The 24,262-nt window shown below is 51.8% G+C and overlaps 1 protein-coding gene across 1 annotated transcript in view; it reads left to right on the forward strand.

Annotated features, from left to right (window-relative positions):
• LOC116838685 (uncharacterized) overlaps positions 1-23,986 on the forward strand; it is a 383,139-nt gene extending 359,153 nt beyond the window's left edge. Inside the window, exons 10-14 of the mRNA XM_075073854.1 lie at positions 19,453-19,611; positions 20,993-21,076; positions 22,029-22,196; positions 22,948-23,031; positions 23,792-23,986. Of these exons, the coding sequence (XP_074929955.1) occupies positions 19,453-19,611; positions 20,993-21,076; positions 22,029-22,196; positions 22,948-23,031; positions 23,792-23,986 (690 nt within the window). The remainder of the gene's footprint in view (positions 1-19,452; positions 19,612-20,992; positions 21,077-22,028; positions 22,197-22,947; positions 23,032-23,791) is intronic.
• Positions 23,987-24,262: the final 276 nt, after the last annotated feature.

Here is a 24,262-nt window from a genome sequence, read left to right on the forward strand (position 1 = left end):
GAGACTAACAAATTTATTTGAGCTTAAGCTTTCATGGGCGACAGCCCACTTCATCAGATGTGGAAGGTGAAGTGGGTTTTAGCCCATGAAAGCTTATGCTCAAATAAATTTGTTAGTCAACTCTGTTAATACCACCAGAAGGAGCAGAAGGTAATTTGCTCATTATCAACACCTGGCTGTACAAGGAAATGATCATTATCAACATTACAGTCCTCAAACTCATCCTGACTCCGCCCTGCCCTCCAGAGGGGAGGGATAGCTCAGTGGTTTGAGCATTGGCCTGCTAACCCGGGGTTGTGAGTTCAATCTTTCAGGGGGCCACTTAGGCATCTGGGGCAAAAATCAGTACTTGGTCCTGCTAGTGAAGGCAGGGGGCTGGACTTGATGACCTTTCGAGGTCCCTTCCAGCTATATGAGATAGATAGATATATTTGACTGCACCAGGAAGAGCCCTGGAAAGAAATATGAGCAGCAGCCAGCAGGACCTGGCACTATGAAATTGCTGCCCCAACCTCAGTGTGATAGTCACAGATCAGAAGCAAGTTCCCCACGAATAAATGATCCACTCTTGGAGCTGGTGCTGCTGGCTCTAGAGAAATCCTTTTCTCACTACAAGCCAAACCTTGCCCCTGGGCAGATACTGACCTGGGCGGTGGCCCTTTCACACTGTTGAATCAGAAGCCCTGCTAGCCACTCTCAAAGCCAAGTTAGTCAGCTGCACAGGGGAGCTTGTAAAACTGCCTCTCATGGCTCCCACTGGCAATCATGAGCAGACCTGAGGCTTCCATTCCATCTCCAGGCCACTAGTCCTGGCCGTGGGCTGGGGGGATTTGCTCCTTTCCTGGTGATGATGTTCGTCCATCGTTGTCGATGAAGACCTCAACAACTCATTCGTTCGATGACCAGGCTCTGTGCGTCCATAGATGACTGATCAGTCCGATTCGGGCGTGGAACGTCCTCTCACATGTCGGGCAGACATGTGATGGCACTGTCGATGATGTGCAGGCAGCTCTGGACTTGCGCAGCTCACGCTTTCTTTCAGCCTCAGCAGCACGCCTCGCCTCAGAGGTATTACTACCTGTGTGAATGAGGCTGCGCCATGCTGGATGGTTCAGTGCGAGGGTTTCCCATATGGCAGTGTTGATCTCGAGGGACTTCACAGAGGTCTTCAGTGTGTCCTTGAACCGCTTCTTTTGTCCTCCATGGGAGTGCTTTCCCTGGGTGAGTTCGCCATAGGAGAGCTGTTTAGGAATGCTCTTGTCTGACATTCTCACGACATGTCCGGCGCATCTGGTCTAGGCTCTCATCAGCAGTGTGTGAAATGGCAGCAGACTGGCTCTGGTAAGAGCTTCAGTATTGGGCACTTTGTCCTGCCATCTGATTTTTAGAAGCTTTCGCAGACAGGAAATGTGGAAGTGATTGAGCCTTCGTGCATGACTCCAATAGACAGTCCACGTCTCGCAGGCGTACAGCAGAGTTGGAAGCACCACTGCTCAGTAGACCTTCAGCTTCGTTGGTAGGCTGATCCCTCCATGTTCCCAGACGTTGGAGCGCAATTGGCTAAATGCAGAGCTGGCTTTAGCAATTCGGCAGTTTACATCATCATCGATTGACACTGCTCGGGAAAGGGTACTGCCCAGGTACGTGAAGTGGTCCACTGCCTGAAGTCTCTGTCCATTTACATTGATGGACGGTTCTGAGTACGGAGCATGGGGAGCTGGCTGGTGCATGACCTCAGTCGTCTTGATGTTAATGGTGAGACTGAAGTTGTTGCATTCGTATGAATGTCTGGACAGCCAAATTTCGACATGATGCTCCACAGGCCCTGGCGACTGACAGAGTTGAACGCTTTCATGAGGTCCACAAAAGTTATGTAGAGTTCACAATTCTGCTCTTGACATTTCTTCTGTAGCTGATGCACAGCGAAGATCATGTCAGTAGTCCCACGTCCCTTGCGGAAGCCGCACTGTGATTCTGGCAGCAAGCCCTGCTCCAGGTGAGTGATCCATCGGTTCAACAGAACTTGTGCAAGAACTTCTCCCGCTGTAGAGAGCAGTGAGATTCCACAGTGATTGTCGCATACCTGGCGATTGCCCTTCCTCTTATAGAGGTGCACGATGGATGCGTCTTTAAATTCCTGTGGAATGGATCCCTGCTTCCAGAAGGACTGAAACAGCTCAGTGAGTTTCTGTAGCAGCACGAGTCCACCGACTTTGTACACCTTTGCTGGTATGGCATCTGACCCTGGGGCTTTGCCACTTGACAGCTGGTTGATGGCTTTCTTCACTTCGTCCTCTTCTGGTGAAGCATCCATGGAGTCACTGACTGCAACCTGGGGCATCTTGTCAATGGCCTCATCATTGATGACTGAGGGGCAGTTGAGAACTGTTTCAAAATGTTCAGCATATCTGTGGAGAATCTGCGTCTTCTCTTTAAGGAGCACAGTACCATCAGAGTTCAGGAGGGGAAAGCTCCCAGAAGACTCTGGACCATAAAGTGTGTTGAGGGCTTCATAGAACTGCTTATAGTCGTTCCTGTCCACATACGCTTGTATTTCATCTGCTTTGGCACTCAGCCACAAGTCCCGCATTTTGTGCAGTCGGTTCTGTACTGTTCTGCGAGCGTTGATAAAGGCGGTCGTCTTTGCCGCTAAGGATGGGTCGTTCTGATATGCACGATGCAGGCGGTGCTTCTCACCAAGTAAGGCCTGGATTTCTGCACCATTTTCGTCAAACCAGTCTTGCCGCCTGCGTGTGGAGGATCCTAATACCTTCAGTGCAACTGTATGGACAGTGTTGCAGAATTGCTCCCAGTCTTTCTCAGCGTCATCCTCAATACGAAGATCAGCAAGCTCATTCTCTAGGTCTTCCGCTAGATTTTCAGTGATGCGGCTGTTCTTCAGCTTCGACACGTTGATCCTTTTGAGAGCCTTACAGCCTTGTGGTCATCTCTTCGGCATGATACAGAGCTTCATTTTGGATGCTATGAGCCTGTGATCCGTCCAACAGTCAGCGCCACACATAGCTTTTGTAACCCTGACATCTTGTCTGTCCCTTCTCCTGATGATGGCATAGTCGATCAGATGCCAGTGCTTGGAACCGGGATGCATCCACAAAGTCCTGTTATGGGTAGGGAGGCGGAAGATCGTATTGGTGATCAGAAGGTCATGTGCTGCACAAGTTTTCAGCAGTAACAGGCCATTGCTGTTACACTTTCCCACTCCATTTTTCCCGATGACTCCTTCTCAGGCTGCGACATCGCATCCGACTCTTGCGTTAAAATCGCCAAGCAGGATCAGCTTGTCTGTGCGGTGCACTGATGATAGCAGAGCGTCTCGTTCTTTGTAGAATTTATCCTTCACATCCTCTGGGTTGGTCATTGTGGGAGCGTATGTGTGATCAAAGTAGCTTGTTTTCCTTTTTGAAGTGGAAGCTGCATTGTCGTGAGTCGGTCATTCACACCCTTGGAGGAACTGGCAAGTTTCCGAACAAGATGATTCTTGATAGCGAAGCCAACTCCAGATTCGCGATGCTCATCACTGCTGCGGCCACTCCAGAAGAATGTATAGCCTCCACCTGACTCGGACAGCTGTCCTTCATTAGCAAGGTGAGTTTCGCTAAGGGCTGCAATGTCAATGTTGTAGCGTGCGAGCTCTCTGGCGACAAATGCTGTTCTTCTCTCCGGTCTGTCTGCCGTGATGTCCGGTAGCGTGCGCACATTCCATGTGCCAATGGTGATCGGTGTCACTCTAAGTTTTGTTTTTGTTCGACCGCTTTTATGGGATCCCTGCCAGCCGCAGTATGCTGGCCAGGGTAAGGTGTAGCAGGCAATGTTTAGGGCACCTTTTCTAGCCCCCTCCTCATTCTACGGAGGTGAGCAGTGCAATCCTGAATAGGGCTACTCAAGAAGACACTGGTAAGCAGCGGGAGAAGGGGCAAGCATCCCTCCAAGCTGCTGTGCTAGGGGAGGAACCTAGAGCTGGCAGGCAGCAGGACTAGGGGAGGGCAGCTGTAACCTCTGCCAGGGAGCTGAGTCTATTGAGTTTAGCAAAGACAAGGGCAAGGGGTGACTTGATCCCAGGTTGTAAGTATCCGCATGGGAACCGATATCTACTAACAGGCTCTTCAGCTGAGCAGACAAAGGTCGAACACGGTCCAAAGGCTGGGAGTTGATGCTAGACACACTCACTGGAAATAAGGCACACATTTTTAACAGAGAGGCAGGCTAATTAACCCTTGGAACAATTTAGTGAGAGTCGTGGGGGATTCTCCATCACTGATCATTTTAAATCAAGATTGGATGATTTTCTAGAAGATCTGCTGTTGGGATTATTGTGGGGCAGGCAGGACCGGCTCCAGGCACCAGCACAGCAAGCAAGTGCTTGGGGCAGCCAAGGGTGAGGGGCAGCATATCTGTCTCTTTGGCGGCAATTCAGTGACGGGTCCCTTGGTCCCTCTTGGAGGGAAGGACCTGCTGCCAAAGAAGAAAGCGGTGCAGTGGAGCTGCCGCCAAAGTGCTGCTGTTCACAATCGCAACTTTTTGTTTTCCTCCCACCGCTTGGGTTGGCAAAAACCGTGGAGCCAGCGCTGGGGGCAGGTTTCTGGCCTGTGCTGTGCAGGAGGTCAGACTAGGTGACCATAGGGTCCCTGCTGGCCGTGGAGTCTCTGAATCACCAGTGCTTAGGGCACTCGCTGTGATGGGGAGGCTCACTCAGGATACGTTTAACATGCCAAGGTCTGGAGACGTGCAGGGAGGGCACTGACAGACTCTGAACTTGGCCCTGTAGTGACACCATGAAGGGAAATAAAAGGGAGGAAAAAATCGAACATGTCTTTAACAATCAGTTTAATCTAATCTGAGAACTCCAGCACTAAGTGCGTTAATCAGAACTGCCTGCATGGGTCACTGCAGGGCAGAGATAAGAGTTCTGCTGAACGAGAAACTCAGATGCAGGGGTGGTATCGGTCCCAGGATAGGAGCTTTTATTGGACCAACTTCTGTTGGAGAGAGACCAGCTCTCGAATTTACCCAGAGCTCTTACTCAGTTATGAAGCATAACAGGTCAAATCACCATTCAGTCCCTGTCCCCCATGCAGTCTATTCACCTATGGGCCCTGTGATCGTATCGCGCTGGAGGAGGGGTTTCAGCCCAAGACACACACAGCTTCCCCTCAATGAGGGGGCCACAGCCTGCCAGGGCAGCCCAAAGGGCAGTAAGTGAAGTCTGTCACTATAAGGCAGATTTCTAATCCTTCATCATTTGCGTGGCTCTTCTCTGAACTCTCTCCAGCTGATCAAGATCCTTCTTGAACTGTGGGCTGCACCAGAACAGGACACAGGATTCCAGCAGTGGTTGAACCAGTGCTAAATACAGACGTAAAATAACCTCTCTGCTCCTACTCGCCCACAGCTATAAGTCCAATGATCACATTAGCCTTCTGGTCACAGAGTCACATTGGGAACTCATAATCAGCTGATTACCTCCCATGACCCTCAAACCATTTTCAGAGTTCCTGCTTCCCAGAGTAAAGTCCCCCGTCCTGTAAGTGCAGCCTACAGTCTTTGCTTTTAGCCGTATTAAAATTCATAGTTTGCTGGCACCTAATTTACAAAGCGACTCAGCTGGCTCTGTATCAGTGACGTGTCCTCCTCGTTACAGTAGAACTTCAAAGATACGAACACCAGAGTTACGGACTTGCCAGTCAACCTCACACCCTGTGAAACTGGAAGTAATCAATCAGGCAGTAGCAGAAACCAAAAAAACCCAATACAATACAATATTGTACTGCGTCAGGGCTTTGTGGTTTCTGTTCAGCACTCCCCCTGTGCCCCCTATAACTAAAGCCCCAAGCCCCAGCGTGCCCCCCAGGCTGAAACCAGGAGTGGAGCTGTGGGGAACCCCAGAGCCTCAGAAGCTGGGAATAGAGCCACAGGGCTGAAGCCCTGAGCCCCAGTGCTTCCCCCAGGTCTAAAGCCCTGAGCCCTGGTGCTCCTGTGGGACAGAAGCCTTGAGCCTCTCACTCGGAGCCCCTGTTGCCCCACAGGTCAGAAGTCCTGACCCCTCCGCAGAGCCCTGACCCCACCCTGTGGCTGCAGACCCAACTTCCCTGTGGCTGAAGTCTGTAACGTCTTGTTCAGAATTATGGAACATTTCAGAGTTATAGGCAACCTCCTTTCCCAAGGTAGCTAACTGAGGTTCTACAGGATTTACCTCTCCCCTAATTTTTGTGTCATCTTCAAACTTTATCAGTGATTATTTTGTTTTCTTCCAAGTCATTGAGTAAACCTTTAAATAGCATGGGGCCAAGACCTGGTCCCTGCAGCACCCCACTGGAAACAGACCCACTCAATAATTCCTCTAGTTACAATTTGAGACCTAGCAGGTAGCAGGGTTTAATCCATTTAATTTGCACCACATTAATTTTATATCAGTGTCATGTGATACCCAGTCTGTTGATGTCTCTGAGTCAGTGGTTTGTTTTTTTCACAAAAAAATTTAAGAGGTTGAGGTGGCCACTCCATCCTGCTGCGGCACAAACACAAACGCCAAAACCTCCACCTTTTGCAAAATGGGGTTCTTATTTTCCTGCCAGTCCCACTTATAACAGCCATTCAGAGTGTTTGATCAGAGGGAGCACGCTGCATGCCAAAGGCTGGCCAGGGTGCTGTGCCATCCTGCATACCTCAACACACCCTTCTATGGAAGGGCCCTGGAGAGATGGCCAGATTGGTACCCTCTGGAGCAGTTTTCCAGCCACTGCTTGAGCATTCCCCTGCAGCCTTAACAGAGCTGAAGTATCTGGGCCAAGTTCTGTGTACAGCATCTTCCCAAAATGCCTGGAATCCCAGCTCCCAAGTGATTAAAGCAAGCATTTCTACCCTGCCTAGCTGATGGGCTCTGAAACTGAGAGTCACTTCCTGGGCCAGGCCACACAGATTCCGTATCATTTTCAGCTCTTGCTTGTCCCTGAGCCATTCCGGTGAGGAAAGGAGGACCCATTTTGGCAGCAGGGTCTTTTAAAAGGAGGTGGCTGCTGTTTGCAGGGTGCTGGGAGGTGCAGATTGGGGCTGGAACCATGAGTTCTGTACAAGTGAGGAGGTCAGGGGGCAAAACAAATGCAATTTATCCCATAGTTACAGACCCAAACGCGTTTAGTCCTTCATGCCATCACCTTCCTGTGCATTAAGCAGACATAAGGGCATGTTTTTCAGACACTTGAGGCAGGCTACTGAGCATGCAACTGCACGTGCTGTCTGGAACCTTAGCACGCAAAGCAAAAGAGCAGCTAATTGGCCCCCTTGTCCCATTCAGGAGGCCAAATGTTGAATGAGCCAAGGAGCCGTCACTGCTCTGCCCTCTGAGCATTCATCTCGGGATGCAGCCCCTGCTGTGGCCCAGCTGAGAGAGGCACTCAGGCTCCCATCTCGCACCTGTATGAAATGCACCAGCCAAGCTACAGAAACCCACTTTAAGACACATTAAAATAGGGCCGCGATAGCCAGGTACAGTTTGTTGCTGCTTTTCCCCTGCCCTGCACATCAGCTGCCACCTCGCCCGCCCTCCACGGCAATGGCTGCAGTGAGAGCCTCTTCCTACCTCCAGTGAACAGCCCTGGCCTGCTAGCGAAGCTAGTGGGAGAAGAGAGAGCCCATCTCGGAGCCTGACGGTTTAGGGCAGGGGATCTCACCCTGTTTCTGCACCCCCCCAACATGCTATAAAAGCAGGGCCTAGCGGGGCAAGGGGGACCCTTAGGCAGAAGTGTAGTTTGACTTCTATTTTGGGGGACAGGGCCCAGGGGTTTCAGGGCTTTAGCCCCATGGGGGGGTGCCACGGCTCAAGCCCCCTGGTGGCACCAGAACTCAGGTCTCAGGCCTTCAGCCCCGCGGCTCCTGGATTCAGCCCTGCATGGGCACCAGAGCTCCTAGCTTTAGCCCAGGGCAGGTGCTGGGGCTCAGGGATTTAGCCCTGTGGGGGGGCTCAGGGCTCCAGGATTCAGCCCCCTGGCTGCCAGCTTAAGTTCCTCAGAGGCACCAAGGCTCAGGGCTTCAGCCCAGCAGCTCCAGCTTTTAACCCTGTGAGGGGCTTAGGGCTCCAGCTGCAGGGATCCGTGCCCCCACCCACACCATTCAGACAGACACCTTCCCCCTCTCTGCTTGGCTGATGGCTCTTGCTTCCCAAGTGCTGGTCTGCTACTGCCTCCAGTCAATCCGTTTAGCTGGAGGCCTCTGATGTTCCCATTTACTACAACGTGCACAGAGGGCTGGACAGCTTTTTTCACTATTGATCTGATGCTTTAAGGGGAAGAAAAACCTCCTTGGCTGTCTAAACACTATTGATCTGTGCTGGGGAGCTGTGCCGCCAGGGAAGGGCATGGAGGGATTGAAATTTCATTTCCAGCAACTTGTTTCTGTTATTTCTACCCTTTCAGACAGGTAGAAACACAGAGCAACAGACTCAGTCAGGCTGGTTGATAGCTCCGCTGAGAGCACAGTATGTTCCTGCTATGGCCTTTCGGTGGCTACAGGGCTGGGGGTTACAGAGCCAGAGGCTGGAGGTGCGATCCAGCCTCTGCCTCTGCCCACCACCCCCAGCCCTGCAGTGGCTTCCTGCTTTGAGTCATCCAGGGATCCTGGAGAAAGCTGGCAGGGGTCCCCACCCTCACCTTCCTGCCATGCCATACTAGCCCTTGGCCCAGCAAGGCCAGCTAGTTACAATGCAGGCTGCAGAGAGGGGTGAGGTGCTGCAGAGCCTGCAGGAGCCAGCTGAGGACAGCAGAGCAGGACAGGACCACCCGCACGCTGCAAAGCCAGCTGCGGAAACAGCTGGAGAAGTGCCTGGGTGCTGAGGAGCAGGTACTGGAGGGGTGGACACGTCCAGCAGTCTCTGCCCAACTCTCGGGGGGGGCCAGGCACTGCTCTCAAGAAAGGGACTGGCTGGAAAGAGGGGGCTTCGCTCAGGATAAAGGTTCTTTGCTACATCCAGATGCTCAAAGTGAGCAAGAGGAAATCTGTTGGCAGGTCCTGGCCCTCCACTCACCCAATGGCTAGCCTCAGGAGATGGGGCATGGGATTTCTGTTTAAGGAACTGAAAGAAATTAGGTAACCTCCTGCCTTAGATACTTGTTAGCTATCCAGGGTCCATTCTCCATCGCCCTGGGCAGTGCTTGCCATCAGAGAGCACCTGTTATCCTAAGGAATCCCAAAGCACTAAAGCTCCCTTATCGTCCTGAGAGATTGGCTTACCTGGCCTAGTGCAGCCAGGTCTGGAGGGAAGCATGGCAGCTGCTTAATAGCCACAGCAACATTACACAAGGCCATAGGGCAGGAAGTGATAATGTCACCCTGCTCCCGTGAAGCATGGCTGGGCACTAGAATGACTGCAAGCATGGGCAAGACGGGCCTGTCCCAAGCCCCGTGCACTCCCTGGACATGCTGGGATCTCGCATGCCGCGTCAGGACTCAACCAGCCCGGCTTAGCACAAGCCTGGGGGTGCCTGGCTTCACGAGAGAAGGCTTGTGGCTGCATTTGGAGAGGTCCAGGATGAACACCAAGTCCCTGTCACAACTGCATCAGCCCTGCAGCTCCTCATTCTTGTGAGGGAGGTTCCTGGGTGGGCACCTGCTGTCCCCACCTCCTGGTCGTCTGCCTCAGAGAGGGGACAGGCCAGAGGATTGTGACGTCCATCAGGAATCAGTGGCCCGGGTTCTGCATTCACCTACCCCTGTGTAACACACTGGCTGCCATGGCATTTCCATTGTGAGAGCAGGATCAGGCCCACAGCCTTTCACCCCATTCTCTCCATCCTGCACCCAGCTCCTGCCCTGCTTTCCCAGGAGCCCCGAAGCGCCTCCCAGGACAGGAGCCTGTGTTGCACACAACCCAGCAGATTAGGCACAAAAGAGGAGGAATTGGGCAGGGTCCTGACAGATGTGGTGAGGTGACATTCAGAACTGTCACTCTAGTGGAAGTCACTGCTATTAAACTAGAAATCAGTGTTGTGTGGTTCCTGCAGCCGCACCTCACTTTGATTGCTGTCCTGAACCTTAGCGACTCAACAGTTCAATGCTGAACTAACCACAGGGGTTTAACCCAGGTGCTGCTGGAGGCCACACACTTGGGTTTGAGGTAAATCTCTTTTTGGGAGGGTTTGCTCTCATTAGGTTCTGCCGAGGAGTGGCTGGCTCCTTGCTAAGTTGCAGCTGGTGCACAGTGGAGCAGCACCACTTCTCAGGCTGGCTCTGTGGATGAATTGGCACTGTACGGGGGGAGGGTCGGCTCCGGAAAGCTGCTAGAGCTGACAGAGCAGTGAAAGCTAGGGAAGAATTGACCAGATGCCAGCACAGCCCCAACCAGCCAGCGCAAGACTAAATGGGGGACCTGGTTAAAGCCGACACGCTCAGCCTGTGGCTGTGAAACACTGACTAACCTGTTGCTTCTGGGACTCTGTTTTCAGTACATTTACTAATCTGGGCTCTCAGCATTTTAGCTCTAGGACCAGATCTTGACATGCGCAGACTTGCAAATCCCGTGTGCCGTGCCTATAGCACACCTGTGCCACATCAACCGCATGAGCACCAAGAAACACACCAATTCCTGCCTTTGAAACACTGGCCTATCAACCTCATTGGTGCCTCGTAACTAGCAATATAGTCACCTCCCCCTCCCAGGCTGAAGCTGTCCTGCAGCTGTGGGCAGCCCCTTCTCCTTGCTCACACCCCTCGAGCCAGGGCACAAGAATGACAATCCTGAGAGACTCTGTAAGCTCACAAGGGAGTCAATTGCAGGAATTTTCTGAGGTGCCAGTTAGATTTTAAACCTGGAACCTAGATTTGCCAATTGGCTACATGTTCTAGTGTATCTAAAATGGAATCGAACAGAATAAGCCCCTGTACTGAGTCCAGGGGGTTTTAGTTTACTGATTTCAATGCTGGGTTCTCAGGTCAATTTTTAACTTGAACAGTATTTCTCAAATCAGGACACTTGATTATGCTTAACCAGTCAACAGTTTATTAATTCATGCAGAACCACATCAATGTACAACTGGCAGTTCACCAGGGAAGTGTAGCCACAACCAGTGTTCTAGGTGTGTACTAACTACACCAATACGGTCCAGAGTAGGGCTGATGCTAGCAGTTACACAGAGGAACAATGCAAATCACCAAGATTTCATATTACATTTACTTCTGGCATCAATCATCAATTCTTAGTACCCAATACATTTATCATGCTTTCAGTTCTTCTCCAAGCAGTAAGAATATACTTGTCTTTAAGGGACTTTCAAGAACATGGTCCCAGGTATTTGACTGGATTGCCCCAAAAGGGGCAAGTTTAGAATATCAAAAGCAAGTGTTTGAAGTTACGGTTCAAATCTCTCTTAGGTCAGTTTCCTTGAATTTATAAAGGAGGTCATGCATATAGCATTAGCCAGAATCTAAAATATAGTTACTTGATGGGTCGCTACAGTGTGCCAACTTCATCCAGGTAAACTACGGTTATTTATAAGAAAGAACAGAAGGCGAAGCAATCTCGGAAATGGAATCTCACCACTTCCTTGTTGCACTGGGGATTTTGCAGCTTTAGTCAGCTCTGGGGTGTATCACCTGCTGATGACTTCAGTTTTTATCTACTCTGAGTCTGGGATTCATTGGAGGGAGGCCACCCTCGGATTTCTATTGGTCTTTTGCCAACTGGTGCTCAGCTGTCAACTTTCTCACTTTCTCTGCTGCTTTCATCAGTAGCCAGTAGATGGCAAAAGTGTATAGTCAATTTCTTCAGTGTTTCTTTTATTCAGATGGTTTGCTCCATTCCATAGATAGAGCCCTGCACAGATACAAAATTTGTATTGGCATCTGCTCTGCGATCTGCAAAAGTCATCCACGAATATCTGCATTTGCAGATATAAATCAAATATCCGCAGAGTTGAGGGCTCTATTAATAGACTCAGAAAACCATAGAGTTAGAGGGACTGCAAGGGTCAGCCAGTCTGCCCCCTGCCAAGATGCAGGATTTGTTGTGTCTAACCATCTAAAACCAGAGGCCAGAGGTGAAAGTAAGCTGGTACAGTCCAGTACGCCATGCCAGACTGCATCAGCTTCTGCGGTGGGGATTTAAAGGGCTCTGCGGGGAGCCCTGAGCCCTTTAAATCCCGGCTCGCAGCTCTAGAGGCCGGGCTGGGGCTGGCATTTAAAGGCTCCTCCAAGCTCCCTGCTGCAGCAGGAAGCCCGGAGGAGCCCTTTAAATCCTGGCGCCGGCCGCAGCTCCGGTAACCAGGCTGGGGCCAGCATTTAAAGGGCCCGGAGCTCAAGGGCGGCTGGAGCCTTGGGCCCTTTAGTTCGCCCCAGGGGCTTCCTGCATCCTCTGAAGCTGGGAGCCCCCTGGGTGATTTAAAAGTCCTGGGACTCCCAGCCACAGCTGCTGCCCCAGGGCCTTTAAATCTTGAGGCCCCACCTCTTCCGGATGAGGCCACACACACACCCCCGGACTCCAGCCGTACCAGTAAGTCCTGTGAGTTACTTTCACCCCTGCAGGGGGCTCACCAGCCTCCTTTCAAAAACCTCCAGTGAAGTTGGAGCTCTCAGAAAGCTGTCCTGTACACATGCTAAGAATGTATTATGTCTTGCAGCAATTGCCTTCCAACAGACATCAAGCAAGTTAAAATCCCCTATCGATACTCGCTCGTATGTTAGCTAATTTCGTTGCCTGCTTGTAGACTGTCATCCATTTCCTCTTCCTGATTTGGTGTCTATAATAGACCCCCCACCAGAACATTGCTACTGTTCTTTTCCCTTATCCTCATCCAGAGACTCTCAATAGCGTGGGTGCTGGGTTTGTATAATTGTTGGTGGTTCCCTGGCCCCAGCCCATCCCACTGGCTCCTAGAATTGCTTGGGCGGAGGATGCGGAAGCCAGAAAGAGGCAGGGCAGGGGGTTGGGGGAAGGGGTGGAATGGGGCAGGGAGGGAGTGGAGCAGGACAGGCTGGAACTGGGTCACTCACTGCTGCCAGCACCAGGCACCCCCACTAACCTCCCAGGCCACCCTGCACTCTATGTCCCCCAGAAGTGCAAGGACCCCCAAAGCACAATAAGCCCAAACATTGGTGGAGCCAGGCCCACGTTGCTAAATATTGATGGAGCACAGGCACCATGGGCCTATATAACTCACCACCTGTGCTCAATAGGCCTGTCACTCACTCACGTCCCCCTGGACCTCAGAGCAAGTGTCTCCTTTCTTGATGGACAGCTGAATACCTTCGCCTTTTTTCCCATATCTGTCCTTTCAGAACAAGCTATAGCCTTCAACACTGGCCCTCCAGTCGTGGGTGTTGTCCCACCAAGTCTCTGTCATGCCAATTAAGTCGTCATTGTCTTCGTCTACCATGACTTCCAGTTCATCTTGCTTGTGCTCCAGACTCCTTGCATTTGTAGAGGTGTCGTAGCTTCCTACTCAGATTTGAACCGTAGTGTTCATAAAATGAGACGCTAGCATGAAACCTCCAAGCTTAATTAACAGCTTGGATCTGATATCACTGCCACCAGCCAAAAATTCCAGTGTTTTGGCTCACTCTGGTCTCTCCAAAACCTTCTCTGGGAGACCCCAAGACTCACAGGCCCTGAGTCTCACACCAAAGGGAAAACAACCTCCTCCCCTTGTCTCCTCTTTATCTCATCCCCAGCTCACCCCTCCCTGGGTTAAATCCTGGGCGATATCTAACTAAACTCCTTGAATGCAAAAACAGAGAGAGGCAATTTACCTCTCCTCCTCTCTCTTCTTCCCGAGGCTGCACACAGACACCCTCCGTAAATCTAACAACAAAGAGAATTTTCCATTCCCTTTTTCCTATAGCCACCCAGAAGAAAACTCAAACAGGTCTAAAAAGAAAGCTTTATTATAAAAAAAGCAAAACACATAAACATGATCTCTGCATCAAGTTGACAATACACAGGGCTATTGCTTAAAAGAAAAATATGAATAACCAGCCTTATTCACAAAGAGATACAATTTAAACATTCCAGCAAACTACACACATGTAAATACAAAAAAAACAATGAAAGCCTATTGTCTTATACCTGTACTTACAACTGGGTAACAGACGATTAGAAGCTTGAAGATAGAACGATCCCTCTCATAGCTGAGAGACAGACCAGAGAACAGAGAGAGCAGACAAAAGACACACACCCAAACATTCCCTCTCAGAGCTTTGAAAAATCCGGTTTCCTGATTGGTCCTCTGGTCAGGTGTTTTGTTCCCTTTGTTAACCCTTTACAGGTGAAAGAAACATTAACCCTTAGCTATCTGTTTATGACAAGAGGCTTAGAAGATATTTTGCTCTTTCTCGTGCCTTTTTAATGCAGTTGTGATTTCTAGTCCCTTCTTCAAAAATTACCCCTTCCCTTTGTCTTTGTTACGTGAGCTTAGATGCGCATTGGCTGGATCTTTGTTACCATCCCTGGGTTAAAGCTATGCTTATCAGCTTAGCCAGATGATGACCAAAGATGCTCTTCTCAGCATTGGATAGATGGAGCCCATCCCAACACAGTAATCTATTTCCCTGGAACATCAAAGCTCTCTTGCCAACACCACCTGCCTAGCCATGCATTTACTTCCACGATTCAACGGTCCTGCCTGGGCCTCTTCCTTCAACAGGGAAGCTGGACGAAAACCCCACTTGCACTCTCTTATCCTTCTTCCCAGAGTAGTCTGCAGTGATCCGCTCAAGGTCATGCTTGGCAGGATCATTGGTGCCCATGTAGCAGTCCAAGGGCTTGATGAGTCTTGGCAGACTGAGTCGCATCCTCCAGGCAAGCATTACGTGGACTTTATTTCGTTATTACCCCGACTTATCAATTGGGATCCCTGTTTTCAAGCAATTTCTCTTAGTATTTCAGTGTTAGACAATGTGATTGTATTTTTAATGTGCTTTCTACAGCCCTAAAATTATTCTCACTTCTAGGGTGCAACAATCATTTACAAAGAAAACAAACAAAATCCCTCTAAGGGTATGTCTACACTACAAAATTAGGTCAAATTTACAGAAGTCAGTTTTTTAGAAATAGTTTTTATACAGTCGATTGTATGTGTCCCCACACAAAATGCTCTAAGTGCATTAAGTCGGCAGACTGCATCCACAGTACTGAGGCTAGAGTCGACTTCCGGAGCATTGCACTGTGAGTAGCTATCCCACAGTTCCCACAGGCTCCACCGCCCATTGGAATTCTGGGTTGAGATCCCAATGCCTGCTAGGGCAAAAACAGTGTCGCAGGTGGTTCTGGGTACATGTCGTCAGGGCCCCCCTCCCCCTTGTGAAAGCAATGGCAGACAATCGTTTCGTGCCTTTTTTCCCTGGGTTACCTATACAGACACCATACCATTGCAAGCATGGAGCCCGCTCAGCTCACCGTCACCGTACGTCTCCTGGGTGCTGGCAGCCGTGGGACTGCATTGCTACACAGCAGTAGCTCATTGCCTTTTGGCAGCAGACGGTGCATTACGACTGGTATCTGTCATCATCGTACTCCTGGGTGCTCTTTTAGCCAACCTCAGTGAGGTCAGTCAGGGCACTTGGGCAGACATGGGAGTGACTCAGCCAGGTCATTCCCATCTTCTGTCAAGCACCCAGGAGATGACAATGGCTAGCAGTCGTACTGCACTGTCTGCTGCCAGCCTAAGATGTAGAAGATAGACGGATCAAAACAAGAAATAGACCCAATTTGGTTTGTATTCATTTTCTCCCCCTTCCGTGAAATCTACGGCCTGCTAAACCCAGGGTTTTGAGTTCAATCCTTGAGGGGGCCATTCTGTGTGAAAGTTGTTTGTGTTTCTCTTTGATGCAAACCCACCCCCTTTATTGATGTGAATTCCCTGTAAGCCTTGTCATCAGTCGCCCCTCCCTCTGTCAGAGCAACGGCAGACAATTGTCTTGCACCATCACAGACACCATAGCGCTGGGAATATGGAGCCTGCTCAGATTGCCATGGCAATTATGAGCACTGTAAACATGTGCTTTATCCTGCAGTATATGCAAAACCAGAACCTACCAAAGCGAAACCAGACAAGGAGACGATGGCAGCACAATGATGAGAGTGAGGAGCACATAGATATGGACATAGATTTCTCACAAAGTACGGGCCCCAGCAATGCGCACATCATGGTGTTAATGGGGAAGGTTCATGCCGTGGAATGCCGATTCTGAGCCTGGGAAACAAGCACAGACTGGTGGAACCGCATAGTGTTGCAGGTCTGGGACGATTCCAAGTGACTGCAAAACTTTCGCATGCGTAAGGGCACTTTCATGAAACTTTATGACTTGCTTTCCCCTGCCTTGACATGTGAGACCACCAAGATGAGAGTAGCCCTCAGAGTTGAGACACAAATGGCGATAGCCCTGTGGAACTTGCAGTGCCAGACAGCTACCGGTCAGTCGGGAATCAATTTGGAGTGGGAAAATCTACTGTGGGGGCTGCTGTGATGAAAGTAGTCAAAGCAATCATTAAGCTGCTGCTATGAAAGGTAGTGACTCTGGGAAATGTACAGGTCATAGTGGATGGCTTTGCTGCAATGGGATTCTCTAACTGTGGTGGTGCGATAGATGGCACCCATATCCCTAGCTTGGCACTGGAGCACCAGGGCACCCAGTACGTAAACCGCAAGGGGTACTTTTCAATGGTGCTGCAAGCACTGGTGGATCACAAGGGATGTTTCACCAACATCAACGTGGGATGGCCGGGAAAGGTACATGACGCTCGCAGCTTCAGGAATTCTGGTTTGTTTCAAAAGCTGTAGCAAGGGACTTTCTTCCCAGACCAGAAAATAACCGTTGGGGATGTTGAAATGCCTGTAGTTATCCTTGAGGAACCAGCCTACCCCTGGCATCTGACGAAGTGGGTATTCATCCACGAAAGCTCGTGCTCCAATACATCTGTTAGTCTATAAGGTGCCACAGGACTCTTTGCTACTTTTACAGCCTACCCCTTGATGCCATGGCTCATGAAGCCGTACACAGGCAGCCTGGACAGTAATCAGGAGTTGTTCAACTACAGGCTGAGCAAGTGCAGAATGGTGGTAGAATGTGCATTTAAAAGCGCACTGGCGCAGTTTACTGACTCAGACCTCAGCAAAACCAATATTCCCGTCATTATTACTGCTTGCTGTGCGCGCCACAATATCTGTGAGAGTAAGGGGGAGACGTTTATAGCGGGGTGAGAAGTTGAGGCAAATCACCTGGCCACTAATTACACGCAGCCAGACGCCAGGGTGGTTAGCAGAATACAGGAGGGCACGGCACGCATCAGAGAAGCTTTGAAAACGAGTTTCATGACTGGCCAGGCTACGGTGTGAAAGTTCTGTTTGGTTCTCCTTGATGAAACCGCCCCCAGTAAACCTCACTGTTAACATTACATAGCACATGTGCTTTTGTTACAAGGTTGCATTTTGATGGCTTCACCCCTCCACCCACTGCGTGGCTAACAGCAGGGAACATTTCTGTTCAGCCACAGGCAAACAGCCCAGCAGGAAGTGGGAACCTCTGAATGTCTCCTTAATAAAACCACCCTATTTCAAATAGGTGACCATGAATGATATTACTTTCCTGAGGATAACACAGAGAGATAAAGAATGGATGTTTGAATGCCAGCAAACACCAGGACCATACACTGCAATGCTTTGTTCTGCAATGATTCCCGACTACGTGCTACTGGCCTGGTGTGGTAAAGTGTCCTACCATAAAGGACGGAATAAGGCTGCCCTCCCCAGAAACCTTTTGCAAAGGCTTTGGGAGTACATCCAGGGGAGCTAATATTTACAAAGGTACACTCACCAGAGGTCCCTTCTCCGCCTGGCGGGTCCGGGAGGCAGCCTTGGTGGGTTCTGGGGTTACTGGCTCCAGGTCCAGGGTGAGAAACAAATCCTGGCTGTTGGAGAAACCGGTTTCTCCGCTTCCTTGCTGTGAGCTATCTTCAACCTCCTCCTCCTCATCTTCCTCATCCCCAAAACCCGCTTCCGTTGCGTCCTACTCCATTGATGGAGTCAAAGCACAGGGTTGGGGTACGGGTGGTTGCAGCCCGCTTCCGTTGCTTCCTACTCCATTGATGGAGTCAAAGCACAGGGTTGGGGTACGGGTGGCTGCAGCCCCTAGAATGGCATGCAGCTCATCATAGAAGCGGCCAGTTTGGGGCTGTGACCCGGAATGGTCCTTTGCCTCTCTGGTTTTTTGGTAGGTTTGCCTGAGCTCTTTAATTTTCACACGGCACTGCTGCGAGTCCCTGTTATAGCCTCTGGCCTTCATGCCCTTGGGGACTTTTTCAAATGTTTTGGCATTTTGTTTACTGGAATGGAGTTCAGCTAGCATGGATTCCTCTCCCCATACAGCAATCAGATCCCATACCTCCCATTTGGTCCATGCTGGAGCTCTTTTTTGATTCTCAGGAGACTGCATTGTTACCTGTGCTGATGAGCTCTGCGTGGTCACCTGTGCTGATCAGCTTGCCACGCTGGCCAAACAGAAAATTAAATTCAAAAGTTTGCGGGCCTTTTCCTGTCTACCTGGCCAGTGCATCTGAGTTGAGAGCGCTGTCCGAATTGCATCCACACTACCCCAAATTCAACCCGGCAAGGCCATCAGAGGTGGAGTAAAGAAATCGATTTAAAGAGCCCTTTAAGTCGAAACAAAGGGCTTCGTCGTGTGGACGGGTCCAGGATTAAATCAAGGTAACGCTGCTAAATTCAACCTAAAATCGTAGTGTAGCTCAGGCCTAGGTCTCGAGGAGATTACCCATACATTCTTTGACTGTATCTAATCCTTTTCACATTGTTCAAGGCTTACCATTGCATATAAGACTTTGCATTAGGGGAACCGGACAAATTAGTCACACGGAGAGATGACTATCTGGTTCAGAAGGCAACCATGCATACAGTGTATAGGCTGGGGTGAGTATAGAGAGCGAGAGAGTGGCATCTGGAGGTCTCAGGAAGTTTGACCTCTGGAACTCTCACTGCTTTTGGGGCACCAGCCGAGCTAGTCCTGATTGGTTGAACCCTTCACTTTGTTTTTTTCTCTTCTCTCATTCTGTATAACACATGGGGACACTTAGGTGCTCTGCACAGGAGAGGGGGCAGGGGCTCTCTGTAGCTAGACTCAGCAGTGGAAGGCTCATCCATAAGTGAGTTACGGGAGGCTTTGGTTTGAGAAACTAAGAAGAGTTGGAAAATTGCTCAACAAGCATCAGAGCTGTACTTCCCTGGGAATGGAGTATTTTAGCTTTAGCTTAATTAACGCTCCCCAAAGAGGATGTCTCACCTGTGGGGATGGGCCTCATTGGAGAAGAAGCTGGGGTGTGGAATATGCATGAAGGTGATTGCCACTGGATAGCTAGATGAGAGTAGAGAGAGATTGTCAATAACATATTTTCAAGACACATGTTAATGTCTGGATCTCTTACACCTCCTTGTCCCCTAGATGAGCCAGCAGCACCAGACCATCCGGACATTAGAAGAAAAGCAAGCCCATCTGCAGGCCCATTGTCACCACCTGGAGGAGGAGACTGGCTTTCTGCATGCCAGGCTGGAGCCCCAAGGCCTGGCACTGGAGAATGAGCAGACGCTGGTAACCAGCCAAGTGAGCAGCGCTGGCACTGGGAGAAAGGATGAGCACTCCTGCTCTTTGCAGCAGGGACACGTGCGTTCATTTTCGCCATCCGGCTGGGGTGGCACAGCTGATCGGGCAGAACCTGGGTGCCCTCCAATGCACAGAGCTTTGCATTTAGCAGCATTGACTGGCACGTGCCATCCTCCAACATCCCTCAGTCTGACTCACCTGAATCACTTTCAGTCCTCTGCAAATTGAAGGTGTTAACAGGAGAACGAGAACCAAAGTGATTTCAGCCACCGGCCTGACCCGCCATCCCTCCCAGCTGCCACTGTGCTCTGGGCTCCCACCGTCCACTCCTTCCCTAGTCGCCTTCAGAGAACATTTCTGTGGGGATTCCGGCCGGTGCTCTCATGACACAGCAGCAGTTTGTAAGTTTCCCTGCTGCAGACACTGCCACGGCGTCTCCCCAGAGCTGAATTTCTAATGAAAAACACTGGCAGGAACCAGTCCCTTTTTCCTGAGACGCCCTTCCAGGCCTTTGCCCGTCCTGGTAAGAGCAAAGGACACCCACTGTGTGCGCCCTTTCTGCCACTGGCTGCCAGCAGGCCTCATGGCCCATTGCCTCAGGAGAGCAACAGGCCCACTGCAGCCTCGCATCTCGGCAGGCTGGCTGCTCCTGCCAAGGCAGTGGCTTCCCGGGTCCTACTCCCACAGGCAACAGGGACTGAGATAGGATCTGAGGAGCTTTTACTCCTGTCAGCACTTAGCACCAGGCAAGCCGTGGCCTGAGCTCCAAGTGCTGAGGACTCATCATGGCTGGCGAGAGGATGGAGCAGGAAGGCTGGTGGACGAGGCCAGGTTTGCGTTCACAGCTTCACTGGCTCTCAGACAAGAGACTGTTGTGCTGCGGACTTGAGGGCATAGATCACAGGCAAAGCCTTGAAGGAATTAACAAGCCAGCAGGAAAGACCCACAAAGACTAGAAAGTGTGAAACTGCTGAGCTAAGGGTCCCCGCCCTGGCCACAGATGGGAGGAACTAGTGCGCAAGTCTCACCAGGCAGCGCCCTTCCAACATGCTCCCCCGGCGGCCCTCTCCTGAAAGCCCTCTTGTGCCGTCTGGCTTTGCTCGAGGCATCTGTGCACGGTTGCCCTCACCCCAACCATCCTGGGGGCACTTTATGCCCCCCTTTGTCAGGCCCATCACTTAGATGGGTTGCTCCTAGGGGCAAGGCCAGCTGGGGAGGGGAGAAAGCCTCAGTGCTGCAGCCAAATGAAACTGGACTGGGCAAAGCACCAGAAAAATATGCCTCAGGAAAGAATCCAGGACTGCCCTGGGGGACAGACTGGATGGGACCGATCAACACTTCCCAGCTCTGATGGCTGGATTCTCCTCTGGGCTTTCCACAGTTATGCCACAAAGAAGAGCAGGTGGTGACGTTAACGGGCGAGCTGCTGAAGGCAAAGGCTGAGGCACAAGCAGCTGAGCAGAAGGTACATGTCCCTCTCTCCCTTCTGGGGGATGTGGTCTGAGATTGCAAGGGCAGGCAGTCCTCAGCGTTCTCTCCCATTGCCTCTTCTTCCCGCTTGTCTCTCTTCAAGAGCTGGCAGGCCTGATGGGGAGACCCTCGGGAGCAGGCGCCCCCACCTCTCCGCAGCACAGGCTTAAGGTGAGCTCCTCCCTTAACTTCAGAAACTTCTCTGGGTCTCCCTCCGCCCCACTCGTCACTGAGGCCCTGTCTATACGCTCCAGCTGGAGGCACTCAGGCTCCTGTAGGACACCTTCCAATGCAGCCTGCAGCCCAAGCATGTTAGCGGGGTTGGGGCTCTCCTGGGCCATTTCCTGGCTGATGTTAAGTCCTGTCCCTGCCTTTGAGTGCCCAACCTTTCGCAGCCTCCCTTTCCACATGGTCACCGTGGATACTGCAAACGTACGCGACATATATTGTGCCTGCTGATATTGTGCTACTGTGCCGGCTGATATTGTGCCTCTGATGGAAGGGCCCAGCACGGGGAGTGCTGAGCACTGTTGTTCCAACACGGATCCTGGGCACATACAGAGCCCCTGGGTCTTCTCACTGCCCTGGGCTAAGGTGGGAGCGTGCATATGGCAAGAGCTCTATTGGCGAGATTGTCTCAGGCCAAGGGTCCAGCACCCGGGAGCCGTCTCCCTGCCAGCAGCCTGTCTTGGAGCTTTGCTCCTTTCCCATGTGGGCCACCTGCTTTTCCCATTTGTTGCCCAGCAGGGCCTCGCTGTGGCCTGGTAAAGCAGCAGCATTAGCAATGCCTTCAGGTGTGGCTCTCCAAAACAGCACTGCAGGGCTGCCTGCCCCATCTCCCCTGCGCTCCATGGCGCCTTTAGCCTGGGTATCTGAGCGGGAGCTGGGCTGGGCTGCGGTGTCTGGCAAGCTGGCTTTGGCTCCAGCTGTTCCTTTCCTCTGCCCAGCTGCTGCAGCGTGACCAGCTGGTGGAGCAGCAGAAAGTAGATCTTGTGGCAGTCCGAGAGGAGCTCTCCAGGTACGCAGGACAGCTCGCAGAGCTGCGCACAGACCAACAGCAGCAGGCTGGGGAGCTGGCTGTCCTGAGGGAGAGGCATAAGACCGCGCAGCAGGAGGTAGGCAGACACCACTGGGAAGAGGACAACAAGGTTTTCTCTTCCTCCAGACCAGGAGTGGGCAACCTATGGCATGCATGCCGAAGGCAGCACGTGAGCTGATTTTCACACTGCCCAGGTCCTGGCCACTGGTCCGGGGGGGCTCTGCATTTTAATTTAATTTTAAATGAAGTCTCTTAAACATTTTAAAAACCTTATTTACTTTACATATAACAATAGTTTAGTTATATAATATATAGACTTATATAGAGACCTTCTAAAAAACACTGAAATGTCTTATTGGCACGCGAAACCTTAAATCAGAGTGAATAGATGAAGACTCGGCAGAGCACTTCTGAAAGGCTGCCGACCCCTGCTCCAGACCATCCTCTCGGCAGGCTGCTGGGTGGGAGTTTCTCCTGCTGCTGTGGATTAGTCTGTCCCCTGGCCTGGGGTTCCTAGAGTCACCTTGCCTGAGCATCCCTTTCTGAAGGGCAGTGCCACTGCCTAAGAGACCGGTGGCTGGAGCCTTCCTCTCAGCTCTTGGAGCTCTGATGCTCTGAGCTAATTGCTGCTGCTATTTTGTTGTCTGTCTCCCTGCTAGCCCTGCCCCCACAGGTTGCCATCCTCCCCACACCGCCCCGCAGGCTGCTGGAGCCAGGCAGGCCGTGCTTACGGTGGAATGTTTTCAGGAGTAGGGTTCTAAGTTCTAAGCATTATCTCCAGAGTTCCCATTGCGGGAAGGCTGCTTTACCAGCCATGGGCTTTGCAGGTCTGCAGCCGTGACCAGACCATCAGGAAGCTCAGAGGAGACCTGAAGAGTGCTGAGGAGCAGCTGGTGCAAGCGAAGGATGAGGTGAGCTTTCAGATCTCAGCCTTCGGAGTCCGTTGAACTCTCAGCGTCTCCTGGGGTGAGGAGCTCCTCGCGGGGCTGCAGCACTGCAGAAGCGCTGCCTGTATGGTCTGGCCATGGACTGTGGAGACCCGTCTGCCCTGCAGTCGGGGCATGCTGGGCCCAATGGGCAATCGCCATGGTTGGCTACGGTTCCAGGTGCTGGCACATGCCCTGTGTGACTTTGCTCTGCAGTTGGTACAGCCAGTCTCGTATCCCTGAGCCCCAGAGCTGCCCAAGGGAACTGTGTGTGGAGCGCCACCTGGCGAGGGCCACAGCACGTGGCCCCCTCAATGAACACAGCACTAGCAGGTCGCCCCAGGACGAATCCGCTAGTCCGCTCCCGTTTCTCGCTGCCTCGGGGTGTCAGCTGGGCATGCAGACTGGGCAAGCAGCCCCTTCGGGCCGTGCTCCAGTGCCCGCCGTGGCCTTTTACGCAGGACAGTTGTGTGACGCGTGTGTAGTTGGGAGCCCGGGGCAAAGGATATACAGGGAGAAGTTGTGCAGCCACTGACCGCCTGGTGCAAAGCGAGACCCGCTGGTGCAAGGGAGCCCAGCAGAGCCAGGAGAGGCTGAGACCCCAGGTGCCATCACCCAGGCCAGTGCATTCCATTGTCGCCATGTCGTCGCTGGTGTGCGCTGGCTCAGGCTAACACATGGCGCCATCCCATTGCCTCTGCCCTGACCGTCAGGGTCAGTGACGTGTGTTTGTGGTGCTGCCCAGGGGAAGGAGAGAGCTGCAGAAGGGAGTGGCCTGAAGGGAAAGCTCCACCAGCTGCAAGATGACATAAGAAGCCTGCAAGAGATCTGTGGGGAGCGGGAAAAGGCCATGGCGGAGCAGACCTGCTGCATCCAGCAGCTCCAGCATGAACGGGAGATCTGCATCAGCCAGGTGAGTGCTTGGCAGTCCTGCACATAGCCAGCGCTGCCGTGGTATTAACCCTCAGCCAGGCAACTGGCTTCCTGGGGTTTCTAAAGATGAGAGCGAGCGATGGAAGCTGTCTGGCTTTGGGAGCATTGCCAGCCCTGGCCCTGGGGCCGTTCAGTGTGCAGACTTACCATCTCTGCTAGCACGGCCTGAACCTCCACCTAACACAGGTGCCAGCTTCCTCCAGGCCAGGGCAGTGCTCAAATCCCCGCTCCACCCCAGCCACCCCCTTCCCTCAACCCCCCCCCCCACCCCTTCTCCCAAGCC

This window comes from Chelonoidis abingdonii, chromosome 19 (genome assembly GCF_003597395.2).
Source record: "Chelonoidis abingdonii isolate Lonesome George chromosome 19, CheloAbing_2.0, whole genome shotgun sequence".
Lineage (NCBI taxonomy): Eukaryota > Metazoa > Chordata > Testudines > Testudinidae > Chelonoidis > Chelonoidis abingdonii.